The sequence below is a fragment of the Grus americana genome, chromosome 2 (assembly GCF_028858705.1).
Source record: "Grus americana isolate bGruAme1 chromosome 2, bGruAme1.mat, whole genome shotgun sequence".
NCBI lineage: Eukaryota > Metazoa > Chordata > Aves > Gruiformes > Gruidae > Grus > Grus americana.
The window spans coordinates 24,501,837-24,521,686 of NC_072853.1; the positions used below are offsets into that span (position 1 = coordinate 24,501,837).

Sequence of the window (19,850 nt, forward strand, 5' to 3'; positions counted from 1 at the left end):
TGAAGACAGGCTACCAGGCTACATAGAACTTCTATTTTGGCTTAGCATGGGAAGTATTCTGGTGCATGTTACAAAAAAAGCAAAGCAAACTCATCTATTTTTCACTTGCCCTGCCTGCCTGCCTAAATCTTGTAAGTTTTGGAAGACTTGTTTGAATTCTATTGCTCTGTGTGGAACAGTGACCTGATCACCCGGACTGCCATGTGATGGGAAGCTTGTGACTGTGTTACTGGAATGAAGCTTCTTAAAGAACTTCAGCATTCTGTTAGTGACTTTTTTTTTTTTTAAATGGAAATGGTTTCACTGTACTTTTCACAAGGAAAAAAAAGAAAAATCTTCACTTGAAAGGGAGGAGGGAATTGTTTATTGAATAGGCCCAGACACACAGGCTTATGTGTTCTGTAATTTCTCTAAGTTGTCAAATAAAGACTGTGGCTGGGCCAAGGAAAGGTTTATTTCCTGCTTCTCTATATGTAAGGAAAAGAAACTGAGGAAGAGATTGTTTGAAGTAAGAACCCTTACTTTAGTGCAATGGTCATTAGGATCATCACATCAAAATAAGTCATAGGAAAAGGTGGATGTCCCCTCATATTTGGGGAGGAAATGTTTCTGTGCATTTGCCCTTGTTACTTGTCTCTAAAACTAAGAATTTACCGATCTCTTTCTGTATCCATGTTTCCCCTACTTCTTCAAAAGTTTTGTTGTTTGTCTCGAAAATAAACATCACTGGCTTTGCTCTAATGGACCAAAAATGAGGGAAGCAGAATTCAAAGTTAAGGAAGTGTCTGCTGACTGTTGGGACCCTGTTCATATCGAGAGGTTTTCAGCTTGACAGGAGCAGACTCTTGTCCAAGAGGCTCAAGCCACGACTTTGAAGTTAAATTGACCACTGGAATTCTGCCTCAGTGTTTTCTAGTGTGTCAGGCATATCAGCAGCACTGGAGCGAGCTTATGATGCCTGTTAGCTCATCTGACATGTGGTGTTCATCAGTCCAAGGCAAAAAAGCTGTATATCTAATTTTGTCTGCTTTCCTCAGAGACTGATTTGGGAGGTACGTATATCTTGTCTAGGCAAACTGTGGGTTGCTATCAAAAAGGGCACTTCCACTGTTATCCTCCAGCCTGGCTGATGTGTTCCTGCCTTTTTCATGCCTCAGATACAGTGATTGTGTGGCTCCAGGATGATCTTGGATAAGCTTGATGATCTGATGGGGGAACTCTTTCTTCTGTAGTCTATTCTCCCCACCCCATCGTGAGCTGACTCAGGACTTACTGTGGCAGCACAGTGGCTTGATCTGATGCAAGACAAACGTTAGGAATGAGCAGTGGGGAAAGGGAAGGAAAAGAAGGAATGAGACTGACTTTTTCAGTGACAGCTTGCAATAGAATTACATAATTACAATGTGAAGCAATACTGTAAGTCCTACTGGTTGCTATTAATGTATCGGGGAGTATTAACACACCAGCAATGCTGCCTCTCTACTGATAATTTAGGATGCACTTGCTCATCCACTGATCATGATTAACTGAGTCATTTGACCAAATTCATTTGGCTGTGGCATACTGTGTGGTGGCTGTGCAGTGGCTTTATGAGACAAAACCTTCTTATTTGGGACAGTATTGTAAGTGACAAGTTTAGCAATGTACTACTGTACAGGTGGTGTGCTGTGGGGTCCAGAGGTCCTGCATCTTGTATCTAAACTGTGACTTCCTTTACATACCAGTTTATCAGTTACAGATACATTACCTCATGTATTCTTACTGACTGTCTTCTGCTATATTTTCTTAGCTAATTACATTTTTTCATGTGTTTTAGCTCCAGTAATTCAAATGAATAGCGTATCTGTATCTCTAGATGCTGTGTCTGAATGTCCTCCTGGTTTTGCTCTCTCTCTGTATGCTACCATGGGGGCCCAGGGCAGACCTTTGGAAATTAGCTCGTAGGAGAAAATTAGCTTTCATCTCAGGAAAAAAAGTATTTGTTGTTTGTGTGCCAGAAAATACATGCATGTTAATTGTTATGAAAGAAGAACAAATTAGAGCTACGCTGTTATTCATCTGTTTCCAAAATTACTGTATATATATTGCATGCAAATAAGGCTGCCAAAAAGGCATTCAGAAGTTGGAAAGTTTCAGAACTAAGATTGGCCATGCAGCATCCTCTGGTACATGTGCAGTGTGAAACATTAATTGTTCTCTTATTCCCCCTTTTTCTACAGGACTCACTGTTAGTGGGTCATGCTCATTCAGTGAGGAATTGCTGTACATGCTGTTCAAATAGTATATAATCTGAGGTCTGGTGTTTATTTGCAAAATACTAGAAGAGTTTCTCTGAAGGCAGAATTATCTTTCCCCAAGCTTTATCTGACCTTCATCCTTCCATTAAAATAAATACTGCTATTAACTAGTTGGATATTGCTATGAACATCTGCAGGTCAATTCTAAGGAGAATTAGCTTCCTGGATGATTTCTGTAGTTTCCCACCTAGATTACCCAAGGTGTGTGCATAAAATGTTGGAGATCATTTTGTGGGCAGTCTTAAAACTGTTGCTACCCATGTAACGTTAAAATGCTTTGCATCAGGTAATTCACTGACTTTGTGTTTTTAAAATGTGCTGCTTGGGAGAAAGCTCGCAAAATACTACTTCAGTTCTAATGGCTGTATTTTCTGGGTTTCACAATGTTCATATTTGCTGCTGATCTCTTTCTGTAGTCGAGTCACTGCTGAAAGCTGAGAGAGGCTATAATATGTTGGGGGGGGGGAATAGAATTGTCATGTTTTTTCTGATCTCTACAGACTGTCTAGCTGCATATTCAACAGATCTCCTTTCCCTCCCCACCCTCCCCTAAGTTTCAGAAGGCAAATTTGGGGAGATTTTAGGAGAATGGCTGAAGTTGCATCTGTGGTTTGAAGTCAGTTACTCATTTTTCAATTTGAACTACTAAAGATTTTTCAAAGAAAAAATTGTTAGAATTATATAATGTAAGCAACAGCTTTTTTACCCTCCTGTATATAATTGTTGGTAATGCCAGTTTTAAGTTGAGGAAACAATAAAATGACCATGTAAACATAGAATATAAAGACATGTATACTAATGTGTTCCAATCAGAGGTAGCTGTTTAAACAAATGTTTAATCAGGACAGTCCTCTATTAGTACCCCACATGCACCTTGCATCACAAAACACAGTCTTATTCCTGTTACACTAAAGGGTGGAAGTTTAACCTTATTGCCTTCACACAACACTTTTTCCCATCGAAGAACCCCATCATTGTTTGCCTTGGAGAGCCAGAAATATCAGCTAAATTGTTAATGTCTTGCCAGTTTTAGTCAATCTCTCCGCATATAAAGTTCTAATCTGGGCAATAAAATTTGTCTCAATCTAAGGAATTAAGCCAAATTTCATTAAGGTCAGAACAACATATCCTTCTTCCATATATATTTTATTTTACAATAAAAGAATGTGTTTAAAGTTGGGATGGATTTATTGCTGTATATTATTATGGTGAGGAAGTGTAAGAAAACTACAGGTAAAAGAAAGTTTACTCTGTTGAAACTGGATGTTTATTTTAGAGGTGGTGAGGAAGGAGGTGAACAGTGTGCCAGTGTTTTGAAATAAGCGATAATTTTAATTTGGAAGGGACCTTTGGAAGTCATCTTGTTGGATCTCCTGTTCCAAGGAAGGCGAACTTTGAAGTTTGATTAGATTAATCAGGACCTTGTTCAGCTGAGTTTTGAAAATCTGAAAAGGAGAAGATTCAGCAGTCTCTCTCTGCAGCCCTGTGAACTTCTTTCTTCTTATATCTAACTGAACTTCCTTTGGGGCACCTTGTGACAGTTGCCCATTCTCCTTTTTCTGTGTCGCTCTGAGAAGTGTCTGCCTCTATGAAGATTTTTTTTTTTTATCCCCCTTTTAGATTGTTGAAAACTGCACTGAAATATCTACTCATCTTCAGACAAGTCAAACCTTGCTCTGTCAACTTGGTACATCATGTGTTCTAGCCCCCACTGCCGGACTCTCTCCTGTTTGTCCTTTCTTTTACAGTAGCCTGAAACTGGGCACAGCATTCCAGATTTGGCTTTACAATTGCTAAATGAAGGGGAACATTTACATGACCTGACTTGCTGACTCTGCTTTCCTAATGAAGACCAATATAGAGTGAGCCTTCCCTGCATGTGAGGGCGTATTGCTGACTCATTAACAGCTTGTCTACTGGAGCCACCCCAGAACCTTTCCTGCAGCAACACTACCTGCCCCATTGATCCCCAGCCCATACTGTTTATGGCATGGAGTTCTTCTGTCCTAGATGTGGGACTTCGCCTTTGTTGAACTTCAAGTGTTCTGTCAACCTAATTCTTCCAGCTTGGTGAAGTCCCTCTGAGTGACAGCCTTGCCTTTTAGTGTATTGATAGCTTGCCCCTTGTTTCATGTCATCCACAAATGTGATGGGTGTGTGTTCCGGCTCACTGTCCAGGTTATTGATGAAGATGTTGGAGTATTCACCCTAGTATCAACCTCCGAGGAGTATCACTTACAGCTGGCTGTTGGTTACATTTTGAACCAGCATTGAGCCCAGCAGTCCAGCCAGTTATTCTTCCACATCTTCTCCATGATTCCCCAGATTGACAGTCTCCAATAGTATCTTTTTAGCCTTTGTAAAGTCAAACTAACTGGCATCCTCAGCTCTCTCTTCATCCTCATAGGAAAGTGGCCAGGTTAATTTGGCATTTCCCTCTGGTAAACTTGTGATGGCTGTTTCCAGTCACTTTTTTACCTTTTGTATGTCTAGACATTAGCTTCTGTGAAGATTTGCTCCATAATATCTTAGGGACTGAGAAGTTGGCCAGCCTGTAATTCCTCATATCATTGTTTTTGCCCTTTTTGAAGATGATGTCATAAAGAACATCCCTGATTGCTGTAGCTTTTTTAAAGCTGATAAGAAGTAGACTTGAGTTTGCACTATCCAGCTCCTTGGTGCCTTTGGATGCATCTCCTATGCTCCCATGGACTTGTATTTGTCCAATTTACTGGAGTAATTCCTAACTCATTCCACTGTTTACTAGACAGAGACAACTGAGAGCCAAAGAAACTGATGCAAAGAGGGTGCTTAGGAGGATTCTGCATCATTTGTCAGTAGATTGACCACCCCATTTAGCAGCTGGCCAACATCTGTGTTTTCTTTCTTTTTTTTTTTCTGCATGCAGACCAATACAGGCTGCTCTTTCTATTTCTGTATTGCTGTCCAGTTTCAAACCCACCCTAGCCTTGGCCTTCTTAATTCTGCTCCTTAGTATCTGGGCAATGCTTCTTTATTTGTCTTCAGTAATCTGTTCCTGCTTCTGTCTTTTATATGCTTTGGGTTTTGCACTTTAGCTCAGTCAGGAGTTGTCCTTGATGCCTAACCAGCTCTTCAAGGTTCCATTGCCCTTTAGGGCAGCATGCCCTGGGATCCCACCTGCTAGTTCCTTTAACAAGCTGAGGTTTGCTCTCTGGAAATCTGGTTCTGCTACTTGCTTTTGTTACTTCCCTCCATAACTTAACCTCCAGCACCTCATAGTCATTGCCAAGGCTGCCTCTGCCATCCCTAGTGAGTTCTTACTATAGTCATGAGTAGCTAGTCTAGTGGAATACCTCCTGTGGTGGGCCTGTACAGCACCTGCAGTAAAAAATTATTACTGCTCACTCCTGGATGGTGGTTTTTTTTTTTTTTTTGTACCCTGCCAACAGGTATTGAGGTGGCTAACATCCCTGTGTCATCATGTGTCCTCTCCCTGCCCCCCGCCCCCCCAAACTGCCTATGATATGAGGCTTCTTCCAGTGCTGAGGATGACTTCATCTACTTCACCTTTTTGATTGGGTGGTTTGTAGCAGATGCCATGATAGCATCTACCTTTTGGGCTACCCTTCTGATTTTGATCTATAAACTCTCAATGAGTTTAAGTGTTCCATAGTAGAGCTGCATGTATGTGTAGAGCTCAAGCCTGCCCATCCTTCCTGCTTGGTGCTTGTGAGGAGCCTGCATCTGTCTCTCACAGCATGCTAGTTGTGTGAGCTATCCTGCTGTGGCTCTAATTCCAGTGACATTATAGCTCTGCAGTTGTGCAGAGGCTGGCAGTTCTTCCTGTTTGCATTGCAGGCTGTACGCTTTTGTGTTCAGAGTTTCAGATGTACCCATCTGCCCTACTTTCTCCTGGAGGCCTATTTGATATATGGTTCCCCATTCTCTGTTCCTTCACTTAACTGAAGGCTTTGGTTTCTGTTTCCTGGTGAACCTAGTTTAAAGCTCTTCTCACTAGGTTTAGCAAGCCTGTTGGCAAAGATACTCTTGACCTCCTTTGTCAGGTAGATCCTGTTTCTCCCCAGTAGTCATCATTCCTCTGAGGATCCTGTGTTCATAAAAACACTAATGCTTTGCTGCTGTTAGCAGGCCTGCTGGAAGGTGGTGATCTGCAGATGCATCTGCTTCTCCTTGAAGCTTTCCCTTTGTCTGACAGGATCAAGAAGACCACCACACTGACCCTTGTTTACTTAATACAGATTATTCAAAGTCTCCCTTTGTGATGCTGTCAGGGTCAACATGGACAGTGCGTAGTTTGTGAGCCAAGTGATCTATTTGCAAATACATTTTATGTAATGGTAAAGTTGTTTTTCAATAGTGATACCCCAAATTAGTACTTCCTGTTTGAAAGGCACATGATCTTATTTTCTTAAATACCTGTGCTTAGTACTTCCATTGAGGTTCTTGACCTTATTCACAGTGCATTGTTAGAAAAGGACTTTGAAGAACCAAACTAACTCAATTGTTGCTGATCACAACTGTGTGTAGACATGACAAATGCATGTCGTGTTACTGAATCATAGTTAAAATCTGTTTTCCCATGTTGTCTGTACTTAGTACAGTGCTGAAGAGGCTCTGTATTGTTCTGCATTACTTCCAAGGTTGTGCTCAACGTCTGGTTAGCCAGTTTAGTACTTCATAGATGTCTTATAGCAAGCTGGAACTTGCTAGTAGAGAATAAGGGCTAAGGAGTCTGACTTCCGTATTCTAATCAGTTCTTAATCTCCCTATATGTACTTATTAGTGCTAGTTAATGTTCAGGATGTGACCATGGGCGATGCCTGAGATTTCCTGAAACAGTTTTCCATAAAAGCCACTAGATATATTTTAGATAACGTTATGTTGCTGCTAGGGTATATTAATTTTCAAACTACAGGTAGAAGACTGATTTGTTAACACTATATTGAATTATCCAGTATAAAAATGCTAATTTAAAGAGAAAATGGGTCTGTGGTAAATTATATTCAAGTAAAATTACAAAGGTTCCATTACTGAAATTACATAGTAAAAACCACAAATCTGAAAAAATACCGACACTGATCATCGCCTGTGCAGTCAATGGTCATTGTTACATTTATTGTGGCGTATTTTCCATATGATTTTATGTGCAGCATGACTTGGGTTCAGTAAGAAGAATGTCACTTGCTGCCTCACTTTCTTCATAAGATCCTATGCCTAAGTTGTTATACTTGATTAAAACTGGTAATTCTCCTATGGTAGTGAGTTCTTACTTTGTCTATAACTGAAATGTTGAGGTGTCCCCTCAGTTATAATATAGGAGGAAGAAGGGATTATCTCCATTAGTTTGAGCCAATTACTGAAAGTCTTAGACCAAACCTTGTCATCATAAGTCATTTAGATGTCATGTTTTGGTACCTCAGTCAAGATGTAGGTTGTAATACTGTTTGAAGAGCACTGTCTTCACACAGAGCATGCAGATCTACTTAAAAAAAGAAGTCTGAAAGGTAATTGCTCTGAAAGTGAAGCTCAAGGAAAGCGGCTTCAGGAGAGTGTAGTCTCATTGAAGTGCGTAGCAGACAGTGGGAAGCAGAATCTAATGTTGACTTCAGGCTAGAGCTGCAACTGTAACAACTGTTTTTCTCTCAGAAGCTTTCTGCTTTAATTCATAAATTATACTTCAAATATTACAAGCAGGGAGGGTATTATAGTAACTGTTATATCTTCTCCTCTGCTCATTTGCTTCTCTCTCCTGTATCTCAGCCTTTTTGTTAGTCCAGCCTTGTCTTCACATAAATGAAGACTAGGAGGGGTATGTGATTATGATAAGATCACTGATGTTCGAGCTTCATAGCTTCTGGTGGAAGAATGATTATAGCATGGTGCCTTTATTTGTCATGAAAGTGGACTTAGCCTGTGTACTTGACCTAATCAGACTGTTTAGATGCAGTGATCTGATACTTCCTGGAAGCATCAGGCTTAATGTGTGTGTATTACTTAGTGTAAAAGGAGCAGCTGGGAATGGACTTAGGCAGTTAAAGCAATTCAGCTGACCCAGACCCCTTCAGAGGGGCCCTTGGGAAGACGAATGATTGACTGTGAGCAGAGAACCTGTAGATGAGTTGTCCCGACAGCTGCATGGATTAGGTAGTGTGTGATAGAGTGTATAAATGCTCCCTTAAGTCTCTTTTGTGCGTGGCATCCATAACCAGTTAGATGTAAATATGTGGATTAGCTGGTCTCCTAATAGATAGGCAACATCTGAATTTGCTGTGACCTGCTTTGCTCCAAATTTCTATTTTAAAGATTGGCTTCATAGTTAATGTGATTTTTTTTTTTTGTAGGCTGTAGAGTTGTTCACCTTTTATCATTCACATTCATTTTAATATATAACTTGCATGTGGTTTTGAGGATGAAGGATTTGAAGCTGCTTCATGGGTGACTCATATTTAGAGGGTGGCACCAACCCATCAAAGGGACACAGTATACAGAATTAGAACTAGCCAAAGATACCAAGCAGATAAACATTCCACAGGATTTCAAATGAGGATTTTGACACAACTGGAAATTGGAAATGCAGTAGAAAGATAATGACTGTAAAATTATACTAAGGTGCAAGGTATAGAGCATGCTACACTGATGGAAGAGTTGTGCTGTATGTTTAAAAGCTCAATAAAATAAATCAACTGTTTTATCAGGAAACGTAATACCCATATGGCTTGATCAGGAATAATATGGTATAAAAACCATACATCCAGACATAACAGCATTGACTGTAACATATTCCTAGTATTAAAATATTAAATAGTTTTAGAATCAATCATATAATGGTTTGGGTTGGAAGTGACCTCAAAGATCATCTAGTTCCAACCCCCCTGCTGTGGGCAGGGACACCCTCCACTAGACCAGGTTGCCCAAAGCCCCATCCAACCTGGCCTTGAACACTTCCAGGGATGGGGCATCTACAACCTGTCTGGGCAACCTGTCCCAGTGCCTCACCACCCTCACAGGGAAGAATTTTTTTTCCTTATATCTAATCTAAATCTACCCTCTTTTAGTTTAAAACCACTACCTTTTTGTTTCTTTTAATAGTACTGTGTGGTAGTTATCAATGGCATTACTTGTATGTCAACATCTGTTAGAACTAGAGAGTACAGGATTATATATAGATGGCAAGCTGTGTGCTATGATGAGGCGTATTATGGACTGATTCTGTACTTACCTGTTTCCTTTGTAAGTTGAAAGTCACTTGCAGGGACACAGGCACTATGCTATCTACGTAGTGACTTTTAACCATCCTTATGAGGAGAGCTTGTGATTTAGGGTAAAGAAGGGAGAAGACATAATTAGCAAGTATTTTGATGCAGATTTTAAGAGTTTATTTGTGGTTTTGTAAGATTATGTGAATAAAAGATCCAAAGTTCCTCCAATTATTCAGTTTTTCTATACTTTGGTTCCTTGTTGCTTCCAACAACTGGTAGCCTCAAAAAGTATATCTGCCTCATCTATTCCCCCAAATTACATCAGGCTTACATTAGTTTATGTGCCAACTAGTCTCTGTATGATGTAAAGAACAACTATACGTTGTGTTCTGTTGTGCTTAAAAAAAAAAAAAAAACCTCTCTGGGCAACCTGTTTCTGCCTCACCACCCTCACTGTGAAGAATTTCTTTCTAACATCTAATCTAAATCTCCCCTCCTTCAGCTTAAGGCCATTCCCCCTTGTCCTATCACTCCACTCCCTGATAAACAGTCCCAGACCATCTTTCCTGTAGGCCCCCTTCAGGTACTGGAAGGTTGCAATTAGATCTCCCCGGAGCCTTCTCTTCTCCAGGCTGAACAGCCCCAACTCTCTCAGCCTGTCCTCATAGCAGAGGTGCTCCATCCCTCTGATCATCTTCGTGGCCCTCCTCTGGACTCGCTCCAACAGCACGATGTCTTTCTTGTACTGGGGCCCCCAGAGCTGGATGCAGTATTCCAGGTGGGGTCTCATGAGACCAGAGTAGAGGGACAGAATCTCCTCCTTTGTCCTGCTGGCCATGCTGTTTTTGGTGCAGCCCAGGACATAGTTGGCTTTCTGGGCTGCAAGCGCACACTACCGGCTCATGCTGAATTTTTCATCAATCAACACCCCCAAGTCCTCCTCTTCAGGGCTGCTCTCAATCTATTCTCCACCCAGCCTGTATTTGTGCTTGGGATTGCACTGACCCACGTGCAGGACCTTGCACTTGGCCTCGGTGAGCTTCATGCAGTTTGCACTGGCCCACCTCTCCAGCCTGTCAAGGTCCCTCTGGATAGCATCCCTTCCCTTCAGCATGTTGACCACACCGCTCAGCTTGGTGTCATCGGCAAACTTGCTGAGGGTGCGCTTGATCCCACTGTCCACGTTGCCGATAAAGATGTTAAACAGATGTTAAACATTCAAGGACCTTCACATCCTTCTTAAATTGTGGGGCCCAGAACTGCATGCAGTACTCAATGTGAGTCTGCATCAACGCTGAATGCAGCGGGATAATCACTTCTTTTGACCAGCTGGTCATGCTGTGTTTGATGCACCCCAGGATGCAGTTTGTCCTCTTGGCTGCCGGGTCACACTGCTGACTCGTATTGAGCCTGCTGTTGATCAGCACCCCCAGATCCCTTTCTGCAGGGCTACTCTCCAGTCACTTCTCTCCCAGTGTATAGTTATGCCTAGTGTTACTCTGTCCCAGGTGCAGAATCCAGCATTTGGACTTGTTAAAGTTCATGCCATTAATTATTGCCCCACGCTCCAATCTATATCCCTCTGCAAGGCCTCCTGTCCCTCAAGAGAGTCAACAGCACCTCCTGGTTTGGTATTGTCAGCAAACTTGCTAATGGTGAATTCAACTTCTGTATCCAGATAATTGATAAATGTGTTGAACAGAACTGGCACTAGAATTGAGTCCTGAGGAACACCGGTGGTGACAGGTCGCCAGCCATATGTAGCCCCATTCACTACAACCTGTTGAGCTCTGCCCTTCAGCCATTTCTTTACCCAGTGCACTGTGAACCTGCTCATCCCACAGTTGGACAACTTGTCCAGAAGGATGCCAAATTGGCATAAATGCACCTAATCCTGCTGTATGGAATAATTTAGTTCTAAATAATACTAATACAGATTCACAGAATTGTTGAGATTGGAAAGGACCTCTGGAGGTCATCTGGTCTAACCACCCTGCTCAAGCAGGGCCATCTAGAGCCAGCTGCCCAACACCATGTCCACATGGCTTTTGAATGTCTCCAAGGAGGGAGACTCTACAACCTTCCTTGGCAACCTATTCCAGTGCTTCGTTGCTCTCATGGTAAAAAAGTGTTTCCTGATGTTCAGAGGGAACCTCCTGTGTTTCAGTTTGTGCCCATTGCCCCTAGTCCTATCACTGGGCACCACTGGGAAGGGCTCTGTTCTCTTTGCACCTTCCCTTCAGATATTTGTACACATTGATGAGGTCCTCCCTGAGCCTTCTCTTCTCCAGGCTGAACAGTCCCAGCTCTCTCAGCCTTTCCTCACAGGAGAGATGCTCCAGTCCCTTAACCGTCTTTATGGCCCTTTATTGGACTGTTTCCAGTATGTCCATGTCTCCCTTGTACTGGGGAGCCCAGAAGTGGACCCAGTACTGTAGGTGTGGCCTCACCAGTGGTGAGTAGAGGGGAAGAATCCTCTCCCTTGAACTGCTGGCAACATTCCTCCTAATGCAGCCCAGGATACCATTTGCCTTCTTTGCAGCATACAGAATACTTTAATACCATTAATATTGTGCAAAACCAAATGCAATAGGTAGTTCTGCTCTACAGAAACAACATAACTAGAACTTTTTGTACAACATTTTATGCGTCCAATGAGGGAAGTAATGGTGTATGTATGGCTTAGCTGCCATACTGCCATAGTTAAATAACGTTTGTGTTTTAGAAGTTTGTTTTTTTGAGAATTTTGTATTTCTGGGTTTTTTTCAGTGGTATGCATAGCTGGTGTATATTCTGCAAAAGGTTTAAATTGCACAAAAATCAAGAAATGAATAATTTTGAAAGATTTTTTAAAAAAATCTTTTTGTTGTGATTGCATGGTAGTGTTCAAGATGGCAGTACGTTATTTTGTGAAAAGGTAATTTTGTGTAGGGAAGTTGAGTGTACTTTCTTGGCTGGAAATTCGTTGTGTACTTCTAAATATTATAAGATATTAAAGCTAAACATTTTGTCTGTGTATTATTATGCATATACTTGATCGTGTTTAGCAATAATATAAGCAGAAATGATTTTAGTGACTGCATCGTGTTATATAGATGATGATTATATATATGAAACACAAGTGGATGCATCTAGGACATCTGGAGTTGGGATTGATGTGTCTCAGCACACTGATGGCAGAGTAAGACTGTTCTCCCTTCTTTTTCCCTGTACTTCTCTGTTACTGCTGTTCCTGATAAGCACAACTCATGCTCACTGCTTAACTCTTTTAGGTGATGTTCACTTCTGTGGGCTTTTCTGACCACTGTATGCATTTTGATGTTACTTAAATACTTTTTACTTTTGTAACACATAACAATGTAGAGCTTTCCTTTACTGATGGACCCCAGATGGTGTATCAGGCTTCGGTACTCTAGAACTCGCTGTCTTCTGGCTTGGTGGATTCTCAGTCTTAGCTTCTTTGTCAACCTTTTGGTATGGGTGTTCTGTTAACATCTCCTTCTCAGACTTGGGTCTTTCTATGCAGCTGTAAAAACACTTCTCCATCTAGAGTTGATCCAAAGATGTCCATGTAGTTTAACCACTAATTTTTCAAGAACTGAAGGTAAGGATTTATCTCCTTAGGAATGCAACACATTGAAGAGAGATCTTCTCTGCAGAGCCTTCTGAGCACAATTTCTCAGAATACTTGTTTCTAGATGAAAGCAGGCTGTAAGTTGTATGCCTATCTTGCTATAAATTTGCCACTGCTTGGGATCATTTTTTGATGCATGTTCAGGATTAACTGTATGGAAGTCTTTGGAGATTCAGGACTTTGTATTGTTTCTGAAGAGGATGGATTTGGCAAAGCTCTGGCAGAACATGTCGCACTCAGCATATCATAAACCATTCACGATACAGTATTTGTTAATAGCCAGAGCTTAAAGGGCCTGTAATGTGTGTCTTCAGAAAATCACAGTTTTAGTGTACTTCACCAGAAAATTTTTAGCTCACATAATGAGGGTTGTCTCTTTCTCTAGATATACTTCTGACTATACTTTAGTTTAATCTTACAGTTGATTTAAAGTCCCTTCTTGCTTGACTCCAGGTCAGGTAGATGGTTTCACTCCCTTGGTGCAATGCCAGGAAAGAGGTCTTGTTTGAGCTGTGTATAAGAGGGTTTTCAGTTCTCTTGGCCACAATCCTTTGAAGCAGCATAGCAGTCAGCACAAATAGAGGCTTTGAGCAGTGTGCCACTGAACAGAAACACTGAAAGATCTCGGAGATAAATGGCAGGCAAGGAATGCATAATACGCAGCAGAGGCGGTAACTGCTTGCTGTGGAGCATGGAGCTAATGCCACCATTGATTTCATCCTCTGCTTGCATAGGGGAAGGTTTGTAAAAGCTACTGGGGCTCTTTGGGTAGAGTAACACATGTACTTATTTGGAAGGCAATGCCAATTTGAGCAGCTCCTACTCTGCTATGTCCTTGTTGACTATGCCGTGAATTGAATCAGGGAACTGATTAGCTGGAAAAATAATTTGGCAGACAGGTTTATTTTTAACTAGGGTCAGTTACAGTGGAAGGGCTGACACACAGTGGGGATTACTGCTGTAGGTTGCAGTGAAAGGAGGAACTGGAGCTTGGCACTGCTGTTTAAATAAATGTATGTGTAACTGTGCCCTTGGGCTCCACGCCCAGGTTTTATGAGACTGGATAGAAGCTGGAATAGGGAAGTGGTTCTGTTTGTTAAATAATTAAAGCTTGTTCTGAGCAACTCAAGTGCAGATAATCTTGCTGACTAATCATTTTTTCCTTTCTGTTGAGTCATTCTGTTGGCTTAGAGTCATTATGAGTGGGTTTTTTGTTTCTTGTGGGCTTTTGGTGGTGGCTTTTTTTGGAGGGAGGTGCGGATGTGTACCAACACTTTCAAAACTGAAACTGGAAGAAATTGTTATTGCTTAATTTAATTTCTGTATGGGATTGGAAAAGTAGAGAAAGAGCGGAAAAATATAATTCAGTGTTGCAGCCAAATTAGAGTGTTCCTCTTCGGTTTTGCAGTTTCTTGCATTTCTAAGAATGTGTCAAGTTCATTTACTTAGTTCTTATATTACAGCCTTGATGTACTGTAATTGAACAGAATTTCAGTGGCATGAATAGTTTCTTTGTATCTCCATGAGAAATTGCATCACATGGGATGAATTGTGCTTGTGTTTTGTGCTTTTATTCTAGAATAAATGTTGATCAAAATCTGAGCAGTGTTCTCAGGGGGTGTGGTACCTGCAAGAGATTCACTTTTGCTATTACTCTGATAACACTTGTTCAGGAGCTTATGTGTTCCTATTATGCTGATCTAAAGCAATGAAGATAAATAACTGTGCTAGCTGATAACTTATTCAATAGGCCATGTAGTTTATGAAGCAGATAAATGAAAATATATCTCAATTTTATTTTTTTTACGGTATTGTATTTTCTTTGGTAATGAAATGTCTGTCAGCTTGTTGCCAGTCAATACTTGCAGCTTATTATATCATTTGTGATAGTATATGAATTCTGCAACATATTAAAGTAGTAGATAAGGGAAGTGTTTTGGACTGCCCAGTCTACACCACTTCTTTATTTATCGTAGGTGTTTAATAATATTTTTTTTTAGCTTTAAAATGAAGTTTTTCTGGTCTACTTTAAAAAAAAAGTCAAGTAAAAGAGTTATTAGTGTTTCCTTTGTGATGTTTTTCAGAGTTCAATAAATATTCCTGTTGCAATTTTTTTTCTTAACTCTTCAAATTTTCAGTTTTATTTCTCAGTTTATATTCAGTTACTTGACTAATTTGAGAGTACCTTTCCATTCATCCTGACTGAAAAATAAACAGCAAACATGATGTGAAAGAGAGCTGGGTATAACTGCAAAATGTATTGCAGACTTCAGGAACTCTGAAGTTCTACAGAGCCTCAGCTATTCTGCCTTAATTCTCAGAAGTAACTGAAGGCCATGCTGTTATTAAAGAACATAAAGAAATGAGTTAAAAATTCAGTGTGGCCGTAGAAGATAGTATTATGCACTGGTAGATGTTATGTAAAGGAATGTTTTTTAGACACCAGAAGATATTAACAGGCCGCAACTACTTTGAAAGTCGTGGGCTGACATGTTGCATTATCTTCACATAGTGGTAGTTGTGCTTACTAAAATGTGGCTTGTCTTATAAAATATATTCAGGGCCAGCTGTGTAAAGGTTTCTGTTAGTTTAATTGTACAACTTTATAGCGTGATAGTAACATGATATATTATAGCATAGCTCACGTGGATTATCTACACTTAAGAATTAACAGGAAACCTTTGCATAGATAGCAAACTAATAAACATTGTTGGTAGATATAAAAAAAATTACAGTATTTCTGGCTGAAATTTAAGAGCCATATATTCAATCTGATCATATTTTCCTATGAGGATAACATCTAGCAATTTTTGAGTGATGCAGGTAATTTAAAAAGAATCCAGAAGTTCGGTGAGTAGTCATTCTCTGCATCAGTTGGCAACAAGAACAGAATGGTGTAAAAAAAAAAAAAAAAAAAAAAGCCCATAGCATCTGGTTGGCATCCATTTTTAGTCCTTTCTGTAATTGTCTACAGCTTAAAGGAACAGGTGATAACACTTATTGGCACCTTCCAGTGTAAGGGTACCCTGATGTCTTAGTTGTCCTTTTTCAGGGCTGAGCAGGGTTTTGGGAAGGTCCTTGGGGCACATCTGTATGGGTGTAGTTCTACAGCTTTGTGTCAGTATGGAGCACAGGCAGAGTGAGAAATACTTATTTTCAAAAATTAACATTTACTTACATTCCATATAAAACGAAGGCACTGGCCTTAAAAGGAATGGCTTACTTGACAGACTTCAGTAACATTCTGTAAACTAGTTGGGAACTGTTGGGGCATTTGTATTTATGCATGCTGTATTATCTCCCTACAGACACTGAGTAGCAAGCCATCCCTGACAAATATTTGGGCTATTTTCTGTACATCTTTATCGCTTGCTTTTTGTTTCTTTTTTTTTTTTGTTCTTGCGAAGAAGCTCTTAATTTATCCTTTCTAATTTGTAAATTGCTGGCAATGAGAAACTAATAGTAGTGCAGTTAGGAGTAGCTGGTGGACAAAAGCTTGATACTACTAATTGTAGACTTAGCTGGCATTTTGTGTGTAGGAATTTGAGAAATAAAGAAAACATGGTATTCCTTTAATCTCTTTCCAAATGTAGGACTGTGCCAGTTTGTTGTGCAAAGTGTGTAAAGAACTTAAGGGCGTGGATGAGGAATAGCTCTAGCCTTTCACAGCAGAGAAAGGGCTATCTCTTTTTCCAGTGAAGTATTCTGGTATGTGCCATCCAGTCCAGTGGTAACCACCATTACCTTTGTTTTGACAAAGTTAATGCATAATTTGACAATTATTATGTAGGATCTTAGTGATAAATGTATTAGTTGTATATTGTAGAAACTGTGCAGCAGCCTTTATGAAGGATGTCAACATCTAAAGAGTAGTAACTTTTGATTGACAGGCAAGAGAATATTGCATATTCTGCCATCTGATCTGCATCAGTTTTGCAGCTCGCTCTAATTGGACTCTAGATGTGTAAGAATCTAGTAATTGAATTGCAAGTGCTGTTCAACATATTCCTGTGTTAAAATAACTAAGGTACATTGTCTGTATTATTTATGAAATTACTATTATGAAATGATCATGTTTTAAATAGTTCAAATACTCTATATGTATACCTGAAAATGCTTTTATGATTTCTTGCAGCTAACGGAAGATGAAATTGCAACTATTCTGAAATCGACTCTTAAAGGACTTGAATACTTGCACTTTATGAGAAAAATACATAGAGATATAAAGGCTGGAAACATCCTTCTTAACACTGAGGGACATGCAAAATTAGCTGATTTTGGTGTGGCTGGCCAGTTAACGGTAAGTACCTGTGGTAAGATCATTTAAAAATGCTTTAGTGCTCCTAACCATGTTTTTTTACTTTTATGTTTTTCTTCTGCCTTGAATTTTGTGTCTGAGAAGTGACTAGTGGTAGAGCTAACATTCTTTATCACGGTATTTAATGTATTGTAAGGTTATTTAGTTTTTAGTTGTTCATCTTTATAACCCAGTGTATTTCAACTGCCTGATGATCCCACTTTAAACTTTTGTTTGAGGTTTATGATCATTGTCACCTGTTTGGCCTCTGTAGGCTGATGGGCTGAATCTGTTTGGTCTTAATTGGAAGTCACTACCATTTAACCTTTGGGTGGGTAATTTAACTTCTAAATATAAAATTAATATCAAAAGAATCTGAAAAAAAAAAAAATCTCTGTTTTAATTGCATAAATAATATAATTACAGGATACAATGGCAAAACGTAATACTGTTATAGGAACTCCGTTTTGGATGGCTCCTGAAGTAATACAAGAGATTGGCTATAACTGTGTGGCAGACATCTGGTCCCTTGGTATCACTTCAATAGAAATGGCTGAAGGAAAGCCTCCGTATGCTGATATTCATCCAATGAGGGTAAGTGTGTGTGGTGGTATTTTCTTCTTTGTTGTATTAAAAAACCCCAACTCCCCAAAAAACCTCAAAAACCTAATACTGAAATCATAAAACTGTGCATTTATGGACAGAGATTTTAAGACTAAGGATTTTTAGTTGCTGTCTTGCTTTCTATTTATTGCAGTTTGCCTGTATTTTAACACGTCTTTGTAAGGTTTCAGAATGCTTTTATGTCCACTTGAGAGAGAACTGAAGCAGTAAGTGTTTAATTGACTTGAAGGCAACATCTAGAGCTTATTCCATACTGTAGCTGCACTTGGAGAGTTCCATAACCAAGAGGCCATCCTCCTTTGAAAAGGAGTTTTGAAGTAAAGATGGCCTAAAGGAGGATTCAGAATTGTCCTCTGTGAGCACTACTAATATTAGTAACACTTGACAGTTTTTATTTATTACTGACTCTTAAAGTCTGTTACTGCATTAGTTTACTTTTTGCAAAACAAAATGTAAATAGAATTAGTCGCTTTGAGAAGTTGCAGTTATAAAGGAATTACTTGGAGAAGTTCATGGGGAACAATGTTTATCTAGGAATAACTGTTGCCACTGCTAGTCATGCTTTTGTTTTTTTTCAAGTGAGCTATAGAATAGCTACACTGACTGCACTGAGCATCAATAAATAATCCATTCTTGATTTGTTTATATCTAAAGCCCATTTGGTATTAACAAGGCACTTTATATTGCTAGAAGTGGATTTTTCTCATCTTTCTGATTTGCTGCAAAAATGATATGCATACTAGATTATTTTATCCAGTTTTCCTTTGTTGATGCCTCATATATCAGGTCCTTAATATAAGGAAGCCACCACTGTTGAAAAAGAAGGTACGGTTCATCTGTGATTACTGTAAGGTGATGCATATATGAGTTAAAGTGTATTTAGTGCTGCTGGGTTCTTGATTTTTGTTTGAGTGTGCTTTTTGGAGTAGAGATGTTTCCTGAAGTTTTATGGCAATGTGCAGCTCAGTTAAAGCTAGTGAGTGTTTTGCAATTAGAAACATTACATAATTTTGGAAACATATCTTAGTAATTTTCCTGCACCATATTTTTTTCCCTGTGTAATTAACTGTTTTAAAATTAGTGTTCAAACTGAAAATACTCAGATGAAAGCTGAAAAGAAGATAAGTATTGCTGAAGCTTGTTTTTGATGGGAATTTAATTAAAGATGAAATAACATTAAAGAATATTTTGAAGAGCTATTGATTACAAATTAAGTACATTTGATCGTGCTGGGGTTGTTGGTTGTGCTTTTAATGAAAATGTCTTAATTACATCTGAGTCCATTTTAACATCATTATATGTAGTTGCACTAGCTGTTGAAAGGTGAGGACTACATTATCTGAGAGGATTTTTATACGTATTACAATAGCTGCTTATAAATCAAAGGTCACTGAATTTGAAAGCTTGTGAATCTGTTTAATTCTTGTAATCAAATGAATGCTATCAAAGGCCAAAGTAATTTAACACAACAATTCTGGATTACATAGAACATGTGTTCTTGTTAATAAATTACGTTATGGTTTTTAAGGGCTTGTATGCAGTTAGTATGCTTTTGTATATTTGATACCTACAGTTTTTCTTAATTTTTATTAGTGAGTTGTTACAGTGGTTAACGAGAAATACACAGATTTAAGTTGCAATAGTTTTCCCAGTGTCATACGATACAGCTTCACAGGACTTTTGGACATATGTAGATGCTTTCCTACTTTGTTTTAGTTATGACACAGAATTGATACAGGCAAGCATGAAAGCTTGGGCAAATTTTCATTGCCTTTTCTAGATGTTGCTGGAGTTCT

The 19,850-nt window shown here is 39.4% G+C and overlaps 1 protein-coding gene across 2 annotated transcripts in view; it reads left to right on the forward strand.

Moving 5' to 3' along the window:
- Positions 1–19,850, forward strand: part of STK3 (serine/threonine kinase 3) — a 146,864-nt gene that overhangs the window by 16,966 nt on the left and 110,048 nt on the right. For both annotated transcript variants that reach the window (XM_054816356.1, XM_054816355.1), the window contains exons 5-6: positions 17,269–17,433; positions 17,857–18,024. In XM_054816356.1, coding sequence (XP_054672331.1) covers positions 17,269–17,433; positions 17,857–18,024 — 333 coding nt within the window. The remainder of the gene's footprint in view (positions 1–17,268; positions 17,434–17,856; positions 18,025–19,850) is intronic.